This window comes from Leiobunum rupestre, chromosome 10, assembly GCF_980474605.1.
Source record: "Leiobunum rupestre chromosome 10, qqLeiRupe1.1.hap1, whole genome shotgun sequence".
NCBI classification, from domain to species: Eukaryota; Metazoa; Arthropoda; class Arachnida; order Opiliones; family Sclerosomatidae; genus Leiobunum; species Leiobunum rupestre.
The window spans coordinates 34105153-34122196 of NC_143393.1; the positions used below are offsets into that span (position 1 = coordinate 34105153).

The 17044-nt window shown below is 35.8% G+C and overlaps 3 protein-coding genes across 4 annotated transcripts in view; 1 reads left to right on the top strand and 2 right to left on the bottom strand.

The window, feature by feature from the left end:
* LOC149925484 (mutS protein homolog 5-like) overlaps positions 1-7515 on the top strand; it is a 28062-nt gene extending 20547 nt beyond the window's left edge. For both annotated transcript variants that reach the window (XM_090159958.1, XM_090159959.1), the window contains exons 17-28: positions 2927-3004; positions 3434-3479; positions 3555-3596; positions 4874-4970; positions 5027-5116; positions 5948-6077; positions 6138-6287; positions 6501-6575; positions 6644-6781; positions 6852-6989; positions 7049-7125; positions 7212-7515. In XM_090159958.1, coding sequence (XP_090016084.1) covers positions 2927-3004; positions 3434-3479; positions 3555-3596; positions 4874-4970; positions 5027-5116; positions 5948-6077; positions 6138-6287; positions 6501-6575; positions 6644-6781; positions 6852-6989; positions 7049-7125; positions 7212-7425 — 1275 coding nt within the window. In that variant the 3' untranslated portion in view covers positions 7426-7515. The remainder of the gene's footprint in view (positions 1-2926; positions 3005-3433; positions 3480-3554; positions 3597-4873; positions 4971-5026; positions 5117-5947; positions 6078-6137; positions 6288-6500; positions 6576-6643; positions 6782-6851; positions 6990-7048; positions 7126-7211) is intronic.
* On the bottom strand, positions 7492-11214 carry LOC149925485 (serine protease 33-like). Its single transcript, XM_090159960.1, has 9 exons — positions 11139-11214; positions 10889-11082; positions 10589-10817; positions 9764-9877; positions 9489-9702; positions 8275-8407; positions 8054-8219; positions 7841-7983; positions 7492-7758 (listed from the first exon to the last, which is right to left on the bottom strand). Exons 1-9 carry the CDS (start codon positions 11194-11196, stop codon positions 7564-7566), a joined length of 1446 nt encoding a protein of 481 aa, XP_090016086.1. The 5' UTR covers positions 11197-11214; the 3' UTR covers positions 7492-7563.
* A 124-nt stretch (positions 11215-11338) lies between these two features.
* On the bottom strand, positions 11339-15267 carry LOC149925486 (uncharacterized). The gene is made up of 5 exons (XM_090159961.1): positions 15195-15267; positions 15023-15130; positions 14494-14545; positions 11671-11925; positions 11339-11599 (listed from the first exon to the last, which is right to left on the bottom strand). Exons 3-5 carry the CDS (start codon positions 14521-14523, stop codon positions 11513-11515), a joined length of 372 nt encoding a protein of 123 aa, XP_090016087.1. The 5' UTR covers positions 14524-14545; positions 15023-15130; positions 15195-15267; the 3' UTR covers positions 11339-11512.
* Positions 15268-17044: the final 1777 nt, after the last annotated feature.

The following is a 17044-nucleotide window of genomic DNA, read 5'->3' on the forward strand; positions in this document are numbered from 1 at the left end:
GAAATGATACGAGTAATTTTTAGGTAAATAGAGGAAATGATACGAGTAATTTTTAGGTAAATATAGGAAATGATACGAGTAATTTTTAGGTAAATATAGGAAATGATACGAGTAATTTTTAGGTAAATATAGGAAATGATACGAGTAATTTTTAAGTAAATATAGGAAATGATACGAGTAATTTTTAGGTAAATATAGGAAATGATACGAGTAATTTTTAGGTAAATATAGGAAATGATACGAGTAATTTTTAGGTAAATATAGGAAATGATACGAGTAATTTTTAGGTAAATATAGGAAATGATACGAGTAATTTTTAGGTAAATATAGGAAATGATACGAGTAATTTTTAGGTAAATATAGGAAATGATACGAGTAATTTTTAGGTAAATATAGGAAATGATACGAGTAATTTTTAGGTAAATATAGGAAATGATACGAGTAATTTTTAGGAAAATATAGGAAATGATACGAGTAATTTTTAGGTAAATATAGGAAATGATACGAGTAATTTTTAGGTAAATATAGGAAATGATACGAGTAATTTTTAGGTAAATATAGGAAATGATACGAGTAATTTTTAGGTAAATATAGGAAATGATACGAGTAATTTTTAGGTAAATATAGGAAATGATACGAGTAATTTTTAGGTAAATATAGGAAATGATACGAGTAATTTTTAGGTAAATATAGGAAATGATACGAGTAATTTTTAGGAAAATATAGGAAATGATACGAGTAATTTTTAGGAAAATATAGGAAATGATACGAGTAATTTTTAGGAAAATATAGGAAATGATACGAGTAATTTTTAGGTAAATATAGGAAATGATACGAGTAATTTTTAGGTAAATATAGGAAATGATACGAGTAATTTTTAGGTAAATATAGGAAATGATACGAGTAATTTTTAGGTAAATATAGGAAATGATACGAGTAATTTTTAGGTAAATATAGGAAATGATACGAGTAATTTTTAGGTAAATATAGGAAATAATAAGAGTAATTTTTAGGTAAATATAGGAAATGATAAGAGTAATTTTTAGGTAAATATAGGAAATGATACGAGTAATTTTTAGGTAAATATAGGAAATGATACGAGTAATTTTTAGGTAAATATAGGAAATGATACGAGTAATTTTTAGGTAAATATAGGAAATGATACGAGTAATTTTTAAGTAAATATAGGAAATGATACGAGTAATTTTTAGGTAAATATAGGAAATGATACGAGTAATTTTTAGGTAAATATAGGAAATGATACGAGTAATTTTTAGGTAAATATAGGAAATGATACGAGTAATTTTTAGGTAAATATAGGAAATGATACGAGTAATTTTTAGGTAAATATAGGAAATGATACGAGTAATTTTTAGGTAAATATAGGAAATGATACGAGTAATTTTTAGGTAAATATAGGAAATGATACGAGTAATTTTTAGGTAAATATAGGAAATGATACGAGTAATTTTTAGGAAAATATAGGAAATGATACGAGTAATTTTTAGGTAAATATAGGAAATGATACGAGTAATTTTTAGGTAAATATAGGAAATGATACGAGTAATTTTTAGGTAAATATAGGAAATGATACGAGTAATTTTTAGGTAAATATAGGAAATGATACGAGTAATTTTTAGGTAAATATAGGAAATGATACGAGTAATTTTTAGGTAAATAGAGGAAATGATACGAGTAATTTTTAGGTAAATATAGGAAATGATACGAGTAATTTTTAGGAAAATATAGGAAATGATACGAGTAATTTTTAGGTAAATATAGGAAATGATACGAGTAATTTTTAGGAAAATATAGGAAATGATACGAGTAATTTTTAGGTAAATATAGGAAATGATACGAGTAAATTTTAGGAAAATATAGGAAATGATACGAGTAATTTTTAGGTAAATATAGGAAATGATACGAGTAATTTTTAGGTAAATATAGGAAATGATACGAGTAATTTTTAGGTAAATATAGGAAATGATACGAGTAATTTTTAGGAAAATATATAAAATGATACGAGTAATTTTTAGGAAAATATAGGAAATGATACGATTAATTGTTAGGTAATATAGGTAATTGTAATAAAGATAAAACAAATGCTTTTAAAGGAACTTGAATAGTAATACTACATTTAATATGAAAACATCGCAGACTTTGTGACTAGATAAATGTATTAAAGTAATATTACATTTTCGTTTCAAAACAACAGCCAGCCGTAAAAGCTAATGATATTAGTGTTTTAATAAAATGTTGACTGTTTTGGAGCGCCTTCTATCGAACTTTAAAACTACATTGAAAGCGAGGCGCAGGGAGACCACAGAAGTGAAATACCGGAAAATATAGGAAGAAAATTGGGATAAAAAAATAGGAGCAAATTAACGAAACAAAATTGTTTAAAGGCCGACTACATAAATCTTCGGTTTACTCTGTCTTACACTGGAAGTAGGCTTACTGCAATACACGCGTGCCATGCAGTCAGTCCAGTGAAAGACAGAGTAAACCGAAGATTTATGTAGTCGGCCTTTAAAGTAGGTATATAATTCAAAATATAGTTGATAACCGATAGAAATAGTCGAAAACTATCGGCGAACAGTGTTGGAAATATGCATCTTTAAAAACTAGGACGTTTTAAAATATCAACTATTTTAATTTCTTCAGACTTTGAGTTAAAATATATAGTATTAAAGGAAATTTAATAAAATTATAAGAGCAAAAATGGTGAAACGTAAAATTATAGGAAAAAAATAGGAAATATAGGAACTGTATGTGGTCACCCTGAAAGCGTGAAGTACGAAAAATAGGAAAATTATAGGAAGACAATTGAAATATATGAAAAATGATAAAATATAGGAAGCGCGATCACCCCAATTTATATAAAATACTTATATAAATAAATAAATAAATTTGTATTTGTTAATAGTTGGGATATTTACTGACTATTCCCGAAACTGACGAATTACGAGAAAACCAATACGAACTTCCAAATTTACAATTCCTCGTAAGACCTTTCTTCCCAAAATAATCAACAGGTTAATACATCCCTCTTGAAAACGTGAACGGGTAACTTGTAGAAGGGTAGATTGTTCAGAATAAAGTTACGCCTACACGCAGCTACAAGTTTTTCCGTTCACGTTTTCGAGCGGTGGCTTAACCCGTCTAATATAAAAGCGAAGCCAGGAATCCATACTTCTACTTGGAATGCTTATCGCGGTAGATTTTCGGGGCTGACGGTTTTATTGACGTCACTATGCTAGCTTAACAAACAACAACGTGAGAGTGTAGATTTTTTATCTCGTAGGCGGGGTCAAAGCGCAAAGCGGTCAGAGCTAGTGATCTTACCAGACGCGATACGCCAGAATAAGCATTCCAAGTAGAGGTATGAATTCCTGTCCAAGCTTAGATTGAAGAAAAATGGATTTCTTGGCAGTTTGTTTGCGGGAAAATGATACACTATAAGAGTGCCAGAACTTTGGGTGAGTGTCTCTCCAAATTCACGACGTACAAAGAAAACAATCTTATGTATAAAAAAAACGTTGTAATTTTTACAGAACTAGACCATCAATTAGGCGATACGCATTGCGAGATTAAAGGTTCGATATGAATATTATGTCAGGAAATTATATATGTGTGCACTTGGAATGTCCAAAGGCGCAATGATTCCCATAGATTCGGGTGTGATTTACAGTATACTCAAAGCTCAGCTCCGATTCGGTATTAAGCCTTGGTTCGAATAGATGTTCACTTAACTCATTAGATTTTTTTAAATCATCTAAATACGTGAATCTATGACCAGTTTTCTAAATAACATTATAAATTATTCCAGGGTGATCACTATTTTGAAATCCTTATGGAATTAATTCAGTGAAAAATGGGTAATTAAAGGAAGAAAATTGGGGGGAAAAGGAAAAGATATGGGAAAATTAATTATACAATAAGAGAAAACGGTTGTCAAAATTGTTTAAAGGGGGAATAACATTCAAAATAAAGATGATAACCGAAAAAAATAAATTAGTTATTGATTAAAAATATAACTTTTTCGAAAAAAGAAAGTATCTAAGGGTAAAGTATCAATTATTTTAATTTCTTCAGACTTTTGAGATAAAATATAAGGTTTTATAGGAAATTTAATGAAATTATGGGATAAAAATGGAAGGACGTTAAATTATAAACTTGTAGAGGTTAACGGTAATAGTTAGTGTAGGGAGCTGTTGGCTCGCGTGGCATGAAGGGCTTGCGGCTTGCCACCACCATTGCCGTCTTTCCCATTGGGCAAAAAGGGCACTGCCCTAGGGCCCCAAGATTCTGGAGGGCCCCATTTTGGAAATTGTGAAATGCAAAAGAAATTTTAATCACAAAAAATGTTTTTAACATTGCTCGAAAGTCATAAACTTCGTATTTAGTCGCGTCTATAGACAGGGTAAATCTAAAACGAATAAAGACTTTTGGTCGTTCGTATTTTTAAACTCAGAATAAGCTTCTTCTTTAGTAACCTTTAGTAGGACAAGTGAAACTATTTAAACCGATAGTTGTAGATTAGAGCGACGATGGACTTCGCACTGAAGGTTAGAAACTTGGGTGGAGTTACAGGGGATCGCCCATAGCTTTGCCCAGGGGCCTCCAATTAGGTAACCCGGCCACCTGAATTAATGGCTTTAAACGTCGCGTGGTGCCTTGGATATTAGCCTGGTTGATTATTATTATAGGAAAGAATAGGAAATATTGGAACTGTGGTCACCCTGTTATCCATTAGCCACTGACTTTGTCGTCTTGCATTCGACGTAGTTCAAGCCGCGCCCGTTTATACGGGTGTATCCATATATAATTACCTGGTGACTTTTACAATATTAATTCAAGTTTAAACGCGTAGATAAGGAAAACTTCATCAGCCAAGGCCTCCAAGATCTAGTCCTGGAAATATCCCAAACAATCTACAACGTGGTCATCTGTTCGGCCGAATTAGATTGGTAAAATGTTGGCTGCATTAATTAAATTTAATTACTAATCGGGTAAAATAACGCAGTCTCTTGGCCATGGCAGCGGTTGCCAAAGAGTTCAATTACAGCAGACCAAAAATACTGACAAACTCGAACCTCATCGTGAAACAAAGCCGGTATGTACCTATAAAATCAAAACCACGAGAACTCACACTGGCTACTAGGAATGATTACTCAGTGATCTGGATAATGTTATGTTTCTTATTGGGAAGGGACGGATCACTGAAATAGGTTACATCATGTATCGTAATTCTATATTGCAAGTTTTGGAACTTAAAGCAAGTAGCTCTTTTTTCGATAGATGTCGCAAGTGTCGAAATCAAAAAGGCGGTACTTATAGGTACCCCTCGGGTTTGATTGGATCATTTTTAAATTGGTCAATAAAATCAGCAATTATAAACAATACTTTTACATGGGATATATAATTTAGGTTAAAGTCCACTCAAAAGAGTGTAAGTTGTCTAACTATAATACTCTAAAATGGCTCTCTGACGACGTTATCAATTGGCTATTTTAAATTTTAGTTTCCTTTGCCATAAATAGATGGTATCAAGCTCTCCAATAAAAGTCGCGTTTTTCGAAGAATCGGATAGATTCATTGCCATCTTTAATAACAGGTGGCAATGATAGCGCCGCCATTTGCTTTAAATTATTAATTATTTTAATACTTGTTTCTATGATTTATAATAGCATGGTTAGTTTTCTAAACATAAAACAACAAAAAAATAGACATTTTAAGTGGTGGTGTCTTTGCAATTCTAAATCTTTGTTACGTCCTTTTTAAACGTTACGTAATTCGTTCACCGCCCCTGTAAGGCGGGGCCGTAACGGGATAACGCCGCCCTAAAACGTTCCGCAACGTTTCACACTATAAAATCTCTCATAGTAGCCGTTATGAATTCCTACCGACAATAATCCGGAGATATTAACATTCCACAAAACCGCAGCCACCCATTGCAAGAGCTTTGCGTGAGTTCTTTCATCGCGAATGACATTGTCGCGGGAGATGCTAGCGGAGCTAAATTAACGATCATAACGGGACCAAACGCGAGCGGAAAAAGCGTATATTTAAAACAAGTAAGGACATTGGTTTTATGATTCGATATTTTGGGACTTAATCAAGAGATTTGGCAACAGGTTGGACTTGTGGTCTTCATGGCCCATATTGGCAGTTTCGTACCAGCGGAATCAGCCGAAATCGGGTTGGTGGACGGTATTTACACTCAAATACACGTCAGAGAATCGATATCTTTGACCTTGTCGACCTTTATGATGGATATTAATCAGGTATTCAGAATTAGCGTAGAAAATGTAGTTGAATGGCAACTGTAGCTTTGACAAATGTATCTCGAGCTTCTAAGATCCGCGTTTCGCGTAAGATTCCGTTAAATATATATTTCAAAAGACGTGGCTTACCGGATGTTAATAGGCCTAGTTGCTATTCCTCTTTATACTTTCTGTATAACTATAATATCTAACTCTATTTTAAAAATGATGAAGATGGGACTGTGTTTGCAAAGAGCCACCAAGGATTCTTTGGTCATCATTGATGAATTCGGACAAGGAACAGACGCTGTAGATATCCAAAATTTCGCGATTGAAACTTATCAGCTAAAGCAATTTTATAATTTACGTTCCCTAAGGTGGATGGCTTCGCTCTGCTGACGTCCATCCTAAAGTACTGGGTTCGGGACCATTCCAGAACTCCAAACGTCCTAGTATCCACCCACTTTCATTCCTTACCCCATTTTCTACCAGCAGACGACACCATTAAGTTCAAAGTATGTACCCGAGAAATTCCCTCGGATTCAGGGAGCTCTAATTCGTCTTCGTGATCCATTAACACCATAGACTCTGGAAGTAATGTTGCAGGACGACGACCAAATTTTCCTGCACAGACTCGTGGACGGCATCGCCAAAGGAAGCTACGCTCACAAGGTCGCTGCCAAAGGGAATATTCCAGCGTCTATGATCGCCAGGAGTTTACAAGTACTTAAACGATTCTCTCTCCAAAGACGGTAAAACGAGAGAGAGCACTTTGTTTTTAGATCGCCGACATCCTTAAAGATGGAAAGACAACGCCGTTACCGTTACTAACGGCCTCGCGCGAAGCCAAAATAAACGAGTAAGAGATTTGCTTTTTGTCAAGAAATCTTCACCGAGTCGTGAGCGTAGAAATAGAATCGTTTAAAACGTGACTAAACCCAACAGGTGCGACGCCATTTGCGGGGCTTTGCTAGCTTCCGATCCTTTCGGGGATCTGTCAGAACTCGACCGAGTGACTCGTCAACCCACGCCACGCACCACCGTCGCTGAAGAATCCACCTCAGCTCTGAAACAGTACGGAGAAGCCATTTCGCACTCCGACGAGGCGGAAGATCCGATTCCGAGGCCGGGACCGTCTCACGAACCAATGACCACTTAACTTTTCATTCTTATTATTTGTGGATTTCATATTATTATTTATGTATTTAAAAATAAGTTTCCAAAGGCTTTTTGTAATCCGAAATAAAATCCTGAGTTTATTTCTCGCAAAGACGTTTAAAGTAAACAAGGTTTCCGTTTAAAAAATTGACGCGAAAAACGAGCGTATCGGAGCTGTCAAAGTGATTTTGGCTTTGATCCAATCGAGGTAGTCCGCTACCTTAGTGTAGATGCCCGGTTCCTTGGCGGCTCCGCAAACGCCTCCTGTCGATGTCACTCCCAGAACTCGCCAAGAGCCGGATATTCGCGTGACTAATGGTCCTCCGCTGTCACCCTTTAAAAAGACCAGACACAAACACCTGTTAGCCGCTACCAGCAGACTGATTACTTGGCCAAAATCTAAAATACAATCTAACCGAGCAAGCGTCGTGGCCGCCGTCCATGAAACCCGCGCAAATCATGGACTCTCCGATATCGTAGTAAGGGTACAGTTCGTCGCAGAGCTCCCGATCCATAATTGGAACTTGAGCTTGCTTCAAAACTAGGTCGAAGCCGGTACCTATTTTTATCAATATTTTGTTTAATATCCAAGTTAAAGAAGAGTTGGAAAATTATTATCGGGATATTACCGTAAGTGACACCCCATCCGGTAACGTGGGCCAGTGTACCCGGTTTAGGAAGAGAAGTTGGATCGGGCAAGCAGATTGGTTGCACGTTGACCGACGGAGCAACTGGGGCGTTGAGTTCCACCAGAGCTATGTCGTTCGCTTTTCTGTCGAGCCAAGTTTGATTTGCCTGACAGAATTGAAATTAAAACGAGCTAGAAAATATTGAGAAGTACCGAATTTACCGTTCGGGGTTCCAGTCCGCGATATTCTGGATGGATGTAAATGCTTTTGATGTAGCGAATGTGCTCGGTCGAATCCCTGATCAGTTTTCTATGTTTTCCCAACGACACGGACCAAAATTCCACGGTGTCAAATCTTGAATAAGCGATTCGTGTTATGGCTAACTATAGGTAGGTTTTCTTTTCGATTGTTCCGGGTTTTCGGAGTAGGGAAAGAAGAGTAAGGCTATGACCTCATTTAACTCCGATTCTGTGGTGGCGAATAGTTTGAGTCTGACTAAAAAGATTTTTCCAAAATGGCTGCCTGTGGCCTTTTTAGCTGATAAATCCAAGTTACTCCTTCACACCTAGTTTTCAGAAGGAATAAAAAGAGTAGCCCTAATACTCAGGAATAGTTTATGGGCCGGAGTAATTCTCATCCCCGGAACAGGCGAATAAAACTTTTTAGGGTAAAAAAGAGTACACTTTTACTCCGAGAACAGGCGAAAAGAAACCACCTTATATGGAATGACAGACCGATCTCACATTGTCACCGACGTTGCCACCTAGGAGCAACAAACAAAGCACACCACACAAGGAGAACGCAACCCGTCCAAAGTCGTACATTTTCTTGTGTACAGTTTTCATTGGCGCCTGCTGCCGTCGGAAGGGGAAAATATGGAAAATGGCTTCAAAAGTCGCTTGATGACTTAGGCCTAAGGTGGTGCCTTGGGTATTAGCCTAGCTGATTATTATTATTAAATTGTCTTCCCCCCGCCCGTAAAACATTCAGCGTAAAGGCTCGTCCAATGAAATTTGTACACAACACCGCGTTAGCGTGTTTTAAGGCTAGCTGCGTTCTCCTTGTGTTTGTTACTCCTATAGCTGCCACGTACTCATTTACGTGACACTTTGCTGGGCGCGTCCATCATGTTTAGTTTCCACAGGTTAACCCAAATGATCAATTTCATATACCCTGCTCGAAGATCCCAAGCTAGACTCCCCGTCGACTAACGAATGTAATGGCGGGCCAACCGATGCAAAAACCGGGCTTAAAAGAAGTGGCCTCAAAACAAAAGCAAGGCGCTCACTGCTCTTCGTAACGTCTCCATCCAACCTTTCACAAGCCCTTGCTTCCTAACGGAGAAAATGCCTTGTAGAAGGCAGGACGGATACGAAACGGAGAGCTAGTAGGCGCCTAGCCAAAGGTGGAATCAGTCGATGGTAAGAAAACATACTCTCTAAAACAATGTCCGGCGGTCAACACCCACTTGGGATGTATGAGAGCCCCTCCACACTGATGTCCATTCGGTTCCATGTGCGGTAGACGCAAAGATACTTGCCAAGGCCAACTGCCTTCGATTGCCTCGCGGCCGCCAACGATACGATCGTTACCCAGGATAGGTTCGATGAGGGGAACCCCGCAAGGGAAGTTCAAATTCGTTTCATCGGCTGAAATGTAGAATGGACGATGGAAAATGATCGAGCTAAGACTCAATACTAAAGTACGCACGGCAATCTTCCTCGTCAGTGCCATCTTCACAGTCGTCTTTTGAATCGCATTTTTCCTCCGAAGTTGCGCATCCCAAAAGGTTCCTACAACGCAACTGACCAGTCGAACAAATGGCTTCGGAATAATTTTAATAACATAAAATTTTTAGTTGATCGCGAAACTTCTTCAATTAATTAATCACATTTACACCGAAGCAAAAACGGTAAACGACTGCCCTTATCGGTGAACAAACGGATATGGCTAAACGCGATTGTTGCGCTTTAACAAATATTCGTTTTCACCGATAGACTAACAAGGAGACGACCCGAGGTGTTACACACCGATTTCGTTCAAATTCGGGGGATTGGTAGACCTTCATGTAACTTGAAAAATCCTGAAGGGAATTTATTCAATGGGTAACGGTTTTGCCATGGCAACTAAAAATGTTTTTGACAACATAAAATTGAATTATTCCTATTTAAGCCATATCGGTTCATTTTCCCCCATTTGGTTCAAATTGATCAAAATGTGATCAATTTTGATTTTTTCTTCAATTTTTAATTTTTTTTTTATAATTTTGGTATTTTAAAACTTTTCAATTTTTAAAAATCTTTCACAGGGGGGGGGGGGGGACCCTTAGAATCGGTCCAAATCCCATGTTATTTTCAATGGGAAAATTTCCATTTTATGTTGTCAAAACATTTTTCGTTGCCATAGTAAAACCGTTGCCCATTGAATAAATTCCCTTTAGGATTTTTCAAGTTACATGAAGGTCTACCAATCCCCCGAGTTTGAACAAAATCGGTGTGTAACACCTCAGGTCGTCTCCTTGTAAGTCATAGATACCTCTGGGCAAGCTAAATTCGTAGTAGATTTGGTATCCAGTGAAAAATGGCCTGGGTCCTGATCGAAATTTCATAAAAATTGAATTGGAGTTGGAAAACAGCCTCTGTTGAAAAAATACGCCGCAATATGAGCCCAGCAACTCTCCATCCTGCGAATCCCCGTCGAAGAGTTCCAAGCCTCCTTCGGCGCAATTTCCGATATTAAACTGAATAAACCGAAGATCGATGACCTTGGCCGAAATTATTGTATTAGAACAGGCCCCTATAAAGTCCAAATCTTTAGGAAATAAGTGTCAAAAACCTCATTCGAAGGTGCTTTTATAATCCAAGAACACGACAAATTAGGTGGGACGAAGTGGAAGTTGTCGTAGAAAGGAGACAACAGGTATCCAAAAGGATCCCGAATAATCTGAGGCTGATCAGGTCCGCAAGCCGCGGTATTATTTACAATCGGAATAGACTGAACGGAAGAATCGGCTTTTCCATAAGGAAATCCTAAAAAAGATGGCTTCTTATTTAATCAAACTTAAATATAGGAAATAATTGCTTGCCTTGAACGTCAAATCCGAAAGAAAGTAAAAGCGAAAACAAGAGAAACAGCTCCTTCATGGTTAGAAGTACAGGTAAAATGCATCATCGCCGAAATTGAACAAAATCCGAGGTATCTCGGAAAAACCTAATCTTATCAAAATAAACATATGGCAATTTCACATCCAAGAAACCCATATACGTGACTTATCAAAAAGATGAGTTTGTTTTAAAATTTTATTAAAAATATTAGGACCGTTATCCAAAAATATAAATGTAACAGGTTTACGAGTAAAATAAATAATCTAATCTAATAAGTAGTTAATAAAAAATAGCTGCCATTTGCTTAGCAAAAGTTAAACTGTAATTTAAGTAAGGCGTAGTAAAGATGTCGCGTCTACCATTTCTTCGGTTTAACAAATTTCTTGGCGGAAATCTTTTCAGTGACCACTTCCTCGGTCTCGTTACCAGAAGTTAACCTCGTCTGGAACAACATTTGGAATAATGTCGGTTACCTTTTAGATTCAAATCGGGAATTTAACATTCTTAACTTACCATGATACGTTGTTTTTCGGCACAAGCGTACTCAGTTTCGTCAATATCATTGTAACAATCCGATTTGGAATGCTTAGGTACACCTTTTCCTTCATATTCGCAAAGTTTGTCCAACGGGCGGGATTTCACGATCATCTTATCCATGTCCGTAGGTTTGTCTTGCGGGCAGTAGAACACTTTGGGCGTTTTCAAGTCAAAGACGATGCTTTTCCTCATCATGTCGGAGGACACGATTGAACAGCCAACGACAAAAACCTACGAGTTGATACCAACATTTTGTTAAGTGCTAAGATGTTAGGTGGAAGCATGGTCAAGTTAGGAAATAAGTTAGTTTGAAATAGGTGGAAGCACGGTCGAAGACAGACCATCGTTAACTAATAACGCGAGTACCAAATATAATACCATAACAACTGGGGCTTGCGAATTAGAAACCAATAAACCAGCAAAAACCACCAACGTCACAACAATGCATCTACAGGTAACATAACTGAAAAGGCCGCGCATAAAATTAAAAGCCAAATCAACAGCAGGGCCCCCACTCAAATCTTAAAATTTGTTATAAGAAAAACCGGATAATATTTCAAAAAAAATAGCACAATGTTTTCAAAATTATAGGATTTTATAGGACTACATATGCTACTTCATTTACTAACTTTATGCATTTAAAAACAATATATTTAGTGAAATAAATTTTTGATTTTCACTTAAAAACTAGAAACTATTTAACCATTTTATCACCAAAATATACTAGTAGCTATTCATGTTAACAATAACAAAAGTATAGACTAGAATGTCTTTGTATAGAAATTTATCCTTTAGCTAAATCTAGCAATTTCACTGATTGGCGGGTTTTGAAATGGGCAAAATATCAAAATTATAGGATTTTTCCTAAAAATATAGGATGTTATAGGAAATTTTTTAAATATAGGATTTTATAGAAATTATAGGAACTTTGGGGGCCCTGCAACAGTACCCAACAAAAATCCACAGAAAAGCGGATAAAAACCAAACTCTCATGCTCATTAGCACAAACTTTTTCATATATTCGAACATAAGGTGTTGAATAAAATGAAATGTCATGGTAATTTAAAAATTAAAACATTTAAAACGTGCAGTAGCCAGTAAATTAGGGACTGGAAATTTATTACTAAATTGTTTCCCATAACTGGTCTTTATGAAATTATCAAACAAATATTTTGACCATTATTAGTAGCATAGTAGATTTCTTTATTTAATTCTCTGGTTCATGGGGACAGTTTGTATCAGTTTTGAACTAAATAAATTGGTCCAAGCGTTTAATGAAGTGGTTTATGACCAGACAGAGCCCCCACTCAAATCTTAAATTTTTTATAGGAAAAATAGGATTATATTTCTAAAATATAGGACTTTATAGGACTATTTTTACAAAATTATAGGATTTTATAGGACTATATATGCTATTTAATTTACTAACTTTATGCATTTAAAAACAAAATCTATATTTAGATAAATAAATCTTTGATTTTAACTTAAAAAATATTAACTATTTAAGCATTTTATCCCAAAAATATACTAGTAGCTAACCATGTTAACAATAACAAAAGTATAGACTAGACTTGGTATAGGAATTTATCATATAGATAAATCTAGCAATTTAACTAACAATTTGTAAGTGGCTGGATTTGAAATGGGCACAACATCAAAATTATAGGATTTTATAGGACTTTTGCGGGATTTTGCTAAAAATATAGGATTTTATAGGAATTATAGGACCTCTGGGGTCCCGGACCAGATAATAACCCTTATTTCCAGAACTGCTATCAACTGTAATCAGGATATACATAGGCAATAGAAAATCATAGAAGCCTATTAATCAGACATTAGATATTTGTGATTGTAATGTTGTGTTGTTGTGTAAGTTATTTTTGGAGACACAATTACAATATTTAATATCAAATTTGTTTCTAGAAATTTATTTATTAACCTTCTATAGTTATTGTTTTCATAAATCTTAAGCCTGGCAAACCAACTCAAAAACCATACATTTTGTAAATTTTTAAATCCATTTTTTATGAGATAAATACATAGGGTTTATTTCTTTTTAAATTAATAATAAGTGAAAATCAATTATATTACAAAAATTACTTAAAATGGGCGTTTAAGTCACACTTTAGCCATGTTCTTGACACTTATAACGCCTAATGTTGTTCTTAAATTGTGTATTATAAATAACTCTTACTCTTTAATTAGCTTATTTCGCGGCCAAGATATGAATAAATTAAAAAGACATGCTTAGAAGTTTGCAGTCATGGGCACTGTATCTCTATTGTGCAGGTCCTGGTTAGACTATTTATTTTAGCTTAATACCAGTCTATACAGCACAAGGCTCAGGGAGTCCTTACCGTATCTAATGATAGAAAATGTTACTAGATATTTGATGTGTTTCATAATAAACATTTTTCACTTGCCACATTTAAACACACTTGACGTACCAAATTATGTTTATTTCTTTATATTACAAAATTGTATCATTTGTAATTGATACTGCTATTAATAAAAGAAACAATAATGCTATGTTTAACTGAAATTCCGACCAGAGAAAGAATTAGTTAATCCCCCAATTATTAACTATAACGCCAGCAAGTGCATTTATTTGCAAGCTATTGCAATTATTGGTATTTAATAACCACCAAAAATTCACCGGAAAAGAACCGATTGATACTAAATGCCTACCTCTTGTTCAGAAACTAATTTCAAAATCTTTCATTTAAGACTGCATAGTAAGCTCCGCTTGCTTAGCTAAAACTATAACAGAGACAGTATACAAAATAAAAAACCACTTACCATGATACATAAAATTTGTGTTCCTTCCATGATATTCCAAGTTGAAAACCTGCTGTAATTGAAAACTAATTTTAAGCTCAATATTTATTAGGCCCATGTATATGAAATAACTCATAATTGTGAGGCATAATGACGTGTGAATTAGTTATGCACATGCATTTACGGAAATCAAATATAATTATTGTATAAAATAAAATTTCAATAGAAATGTTCATAGCTACAACAGACTTTCTAAATATAATGGAGCTTTGCAATAAATGCCAGCCAGTAGATTTTTCATAACAGGAATACCAAAACGTTTTAATTTCATATTTAAAGACATTCAAGGTCAATTAAAATTTTCGCCATAGCAATTGATTTTTTTCATTAAGCCTTGGCCAAAATTTGTTTAAAATATTTTCTTTGAAATAGGAGTTATATGTTTCTGATAAGGTTAATTTTAAGAATGACAGTTTTACTAATAGCACATTACTTTAGCCAAGGCCCGAATAAAAACTTAAGACAATAAGACAAAAAAAAACATATTTACCTATTAAACTAGGCGTCTTTTCAATTTCACCACCAGATATTAGAAAATGGCGGAGAAAACTAAAGAAATACGCGTAATACTTCCGCCCACATTCTCACTTTCAACAGCCTAACAAAACCGGTTTGTATTATTACCAAAAAATCCTTCCCCATTCCGCGTGTCGAACTCCTACCTGAACTTTTTCAAACGTCTTTTCCGGAAAGATTGTTGAACCTTGACAGGTCTGCCAGACTCTTCATCAAGCTGATCAAGCGAACCGTGGGAGCAACTGTTACTCTCGGAGCAACTTCATATATCTATGGGGAGCAGGGGTCAAGTTTCGTGTTCGGTCCGTCAGAAAATGGGACTATCAACCAGGGGTGCAATAACCTCCGTCCAAAAGCTAGGGAGTGTTCACCAAGTTGCTACATTAATGACAAAAAAAAAACACACACACACACACACATGAGACATTTGCGTGGACACCTTGAGAGGGGTATCCGTTGGACTCTAGGGGGTGTTGTGGTACCGCCCCTGATCTTAACTACCATCTGGGGGGGGGGGACACACTAAACGCGAATGTTATTTTCATAAACACGCGGGCTTGAGATGTAGAAAAATAGTATGGGGTTTTATTATTCAGCTATTCAATTTGGCGGTTATTTAAAAATGGCGCCGATGGACTAATTCAGTCATAGAAATAGAAATTAGACTAGAAGCACGATTGGATTGGGCGGGGACGTACCAGCTAGAAGGCTGCCATCAGGGTGGAATCGCGATAGTCGCGCCATCTAATAGAAACAATTTAAACTAAATAAGTCAATATGGTCACGTGGAATAACATAAAACTGATCGTAGGCAACGTATTAAAAACTTTTTTTTTATTTATTTGACATTATATTAAGTTATTTAAACAGCTTTAGGAAAATCATAAAACTCTCAAGAATCTACTATATCTATCGTGTCACCCTTAAAGTCACACGTTAACTTTGCACAATCATTGTAAGTCTGAAGTACCACAAATCATCACAGTTTAACTAAATTTTAATTATTTCAGTGTGGTTTAAAATAGGCCTACATGAGATTCCAAAATCTTGGTTTCAGTGTCTTTTAAACTATCATCAGTATTAGTCAAGTCAAATTGAGTGGTTTCCGGTAATTAACTTTTCAAGTTTTCTGAAATAACCTCTGATAAATAAGGAAACTAAATAACAATTACTAAAATCAATAAATTGGCATACTCTAGAAGATGTAAATATGCTTTGTTCTGGAATAGATATTTTTGGAGCTCTTTCAAATTCTTGTTTTAATAAAGAAATTATTCATATTTCAGTTAGTTTTTTACTTCAAAATGTATAGGGTAATTTTTACTTGTGTAGGTACTGCATTTGCTTTCAAATGGTGCCTTCCATTTTGAAAGTAAATTTCATTCGGCAGAAAATGTTTACAACACACAAAGTCATATCAAGTAATTGAAGATGGAGTCCAATTTTCGCGATTTACCGCTAAAACCCAATTCAGCATTTCTCAGAGGAAATCTTAGTGAAAAAAAATCTCTTATTCCGAGATTATTATAAAATATTTACTATAATATTACATACTTATGAAATGATAATTTTTTTCTTTCACAGATCTCTCTTTACAATGTGAAAAAGCGCAGTTTTTAACCATTTTTGCGGATATGCTTTTAGACGCAAAAATTTAAACACGAAAAGACCGCCGCTGCGCACGACGTGATGCGCAGTGGATCGCCTTTTTTCCCTCTTCGAAATTCGCGTCGTAGCCATGGCAACAATGTTTATTGCGTTTGTCAGATGGCGCGTACATCGCGATTCCACCCTAATGTCAGCCTTCTAGCTCGCCTGTTTCCCTTGGGATTGGCGGAAAGGGCAGTGCTTCTAGTCTAATTTCTATTTCTATGAAATATAATATTCAGTGGTGTAGTCGGGCCAGGGCGGGGCAGGGCGTCGCCCCGGTGCTTTTTTCAAAGGCAGGGCCCCGCCCCGCCTTGGTTTATCCATTTTGCCAGGGCGCGCCCTGCTC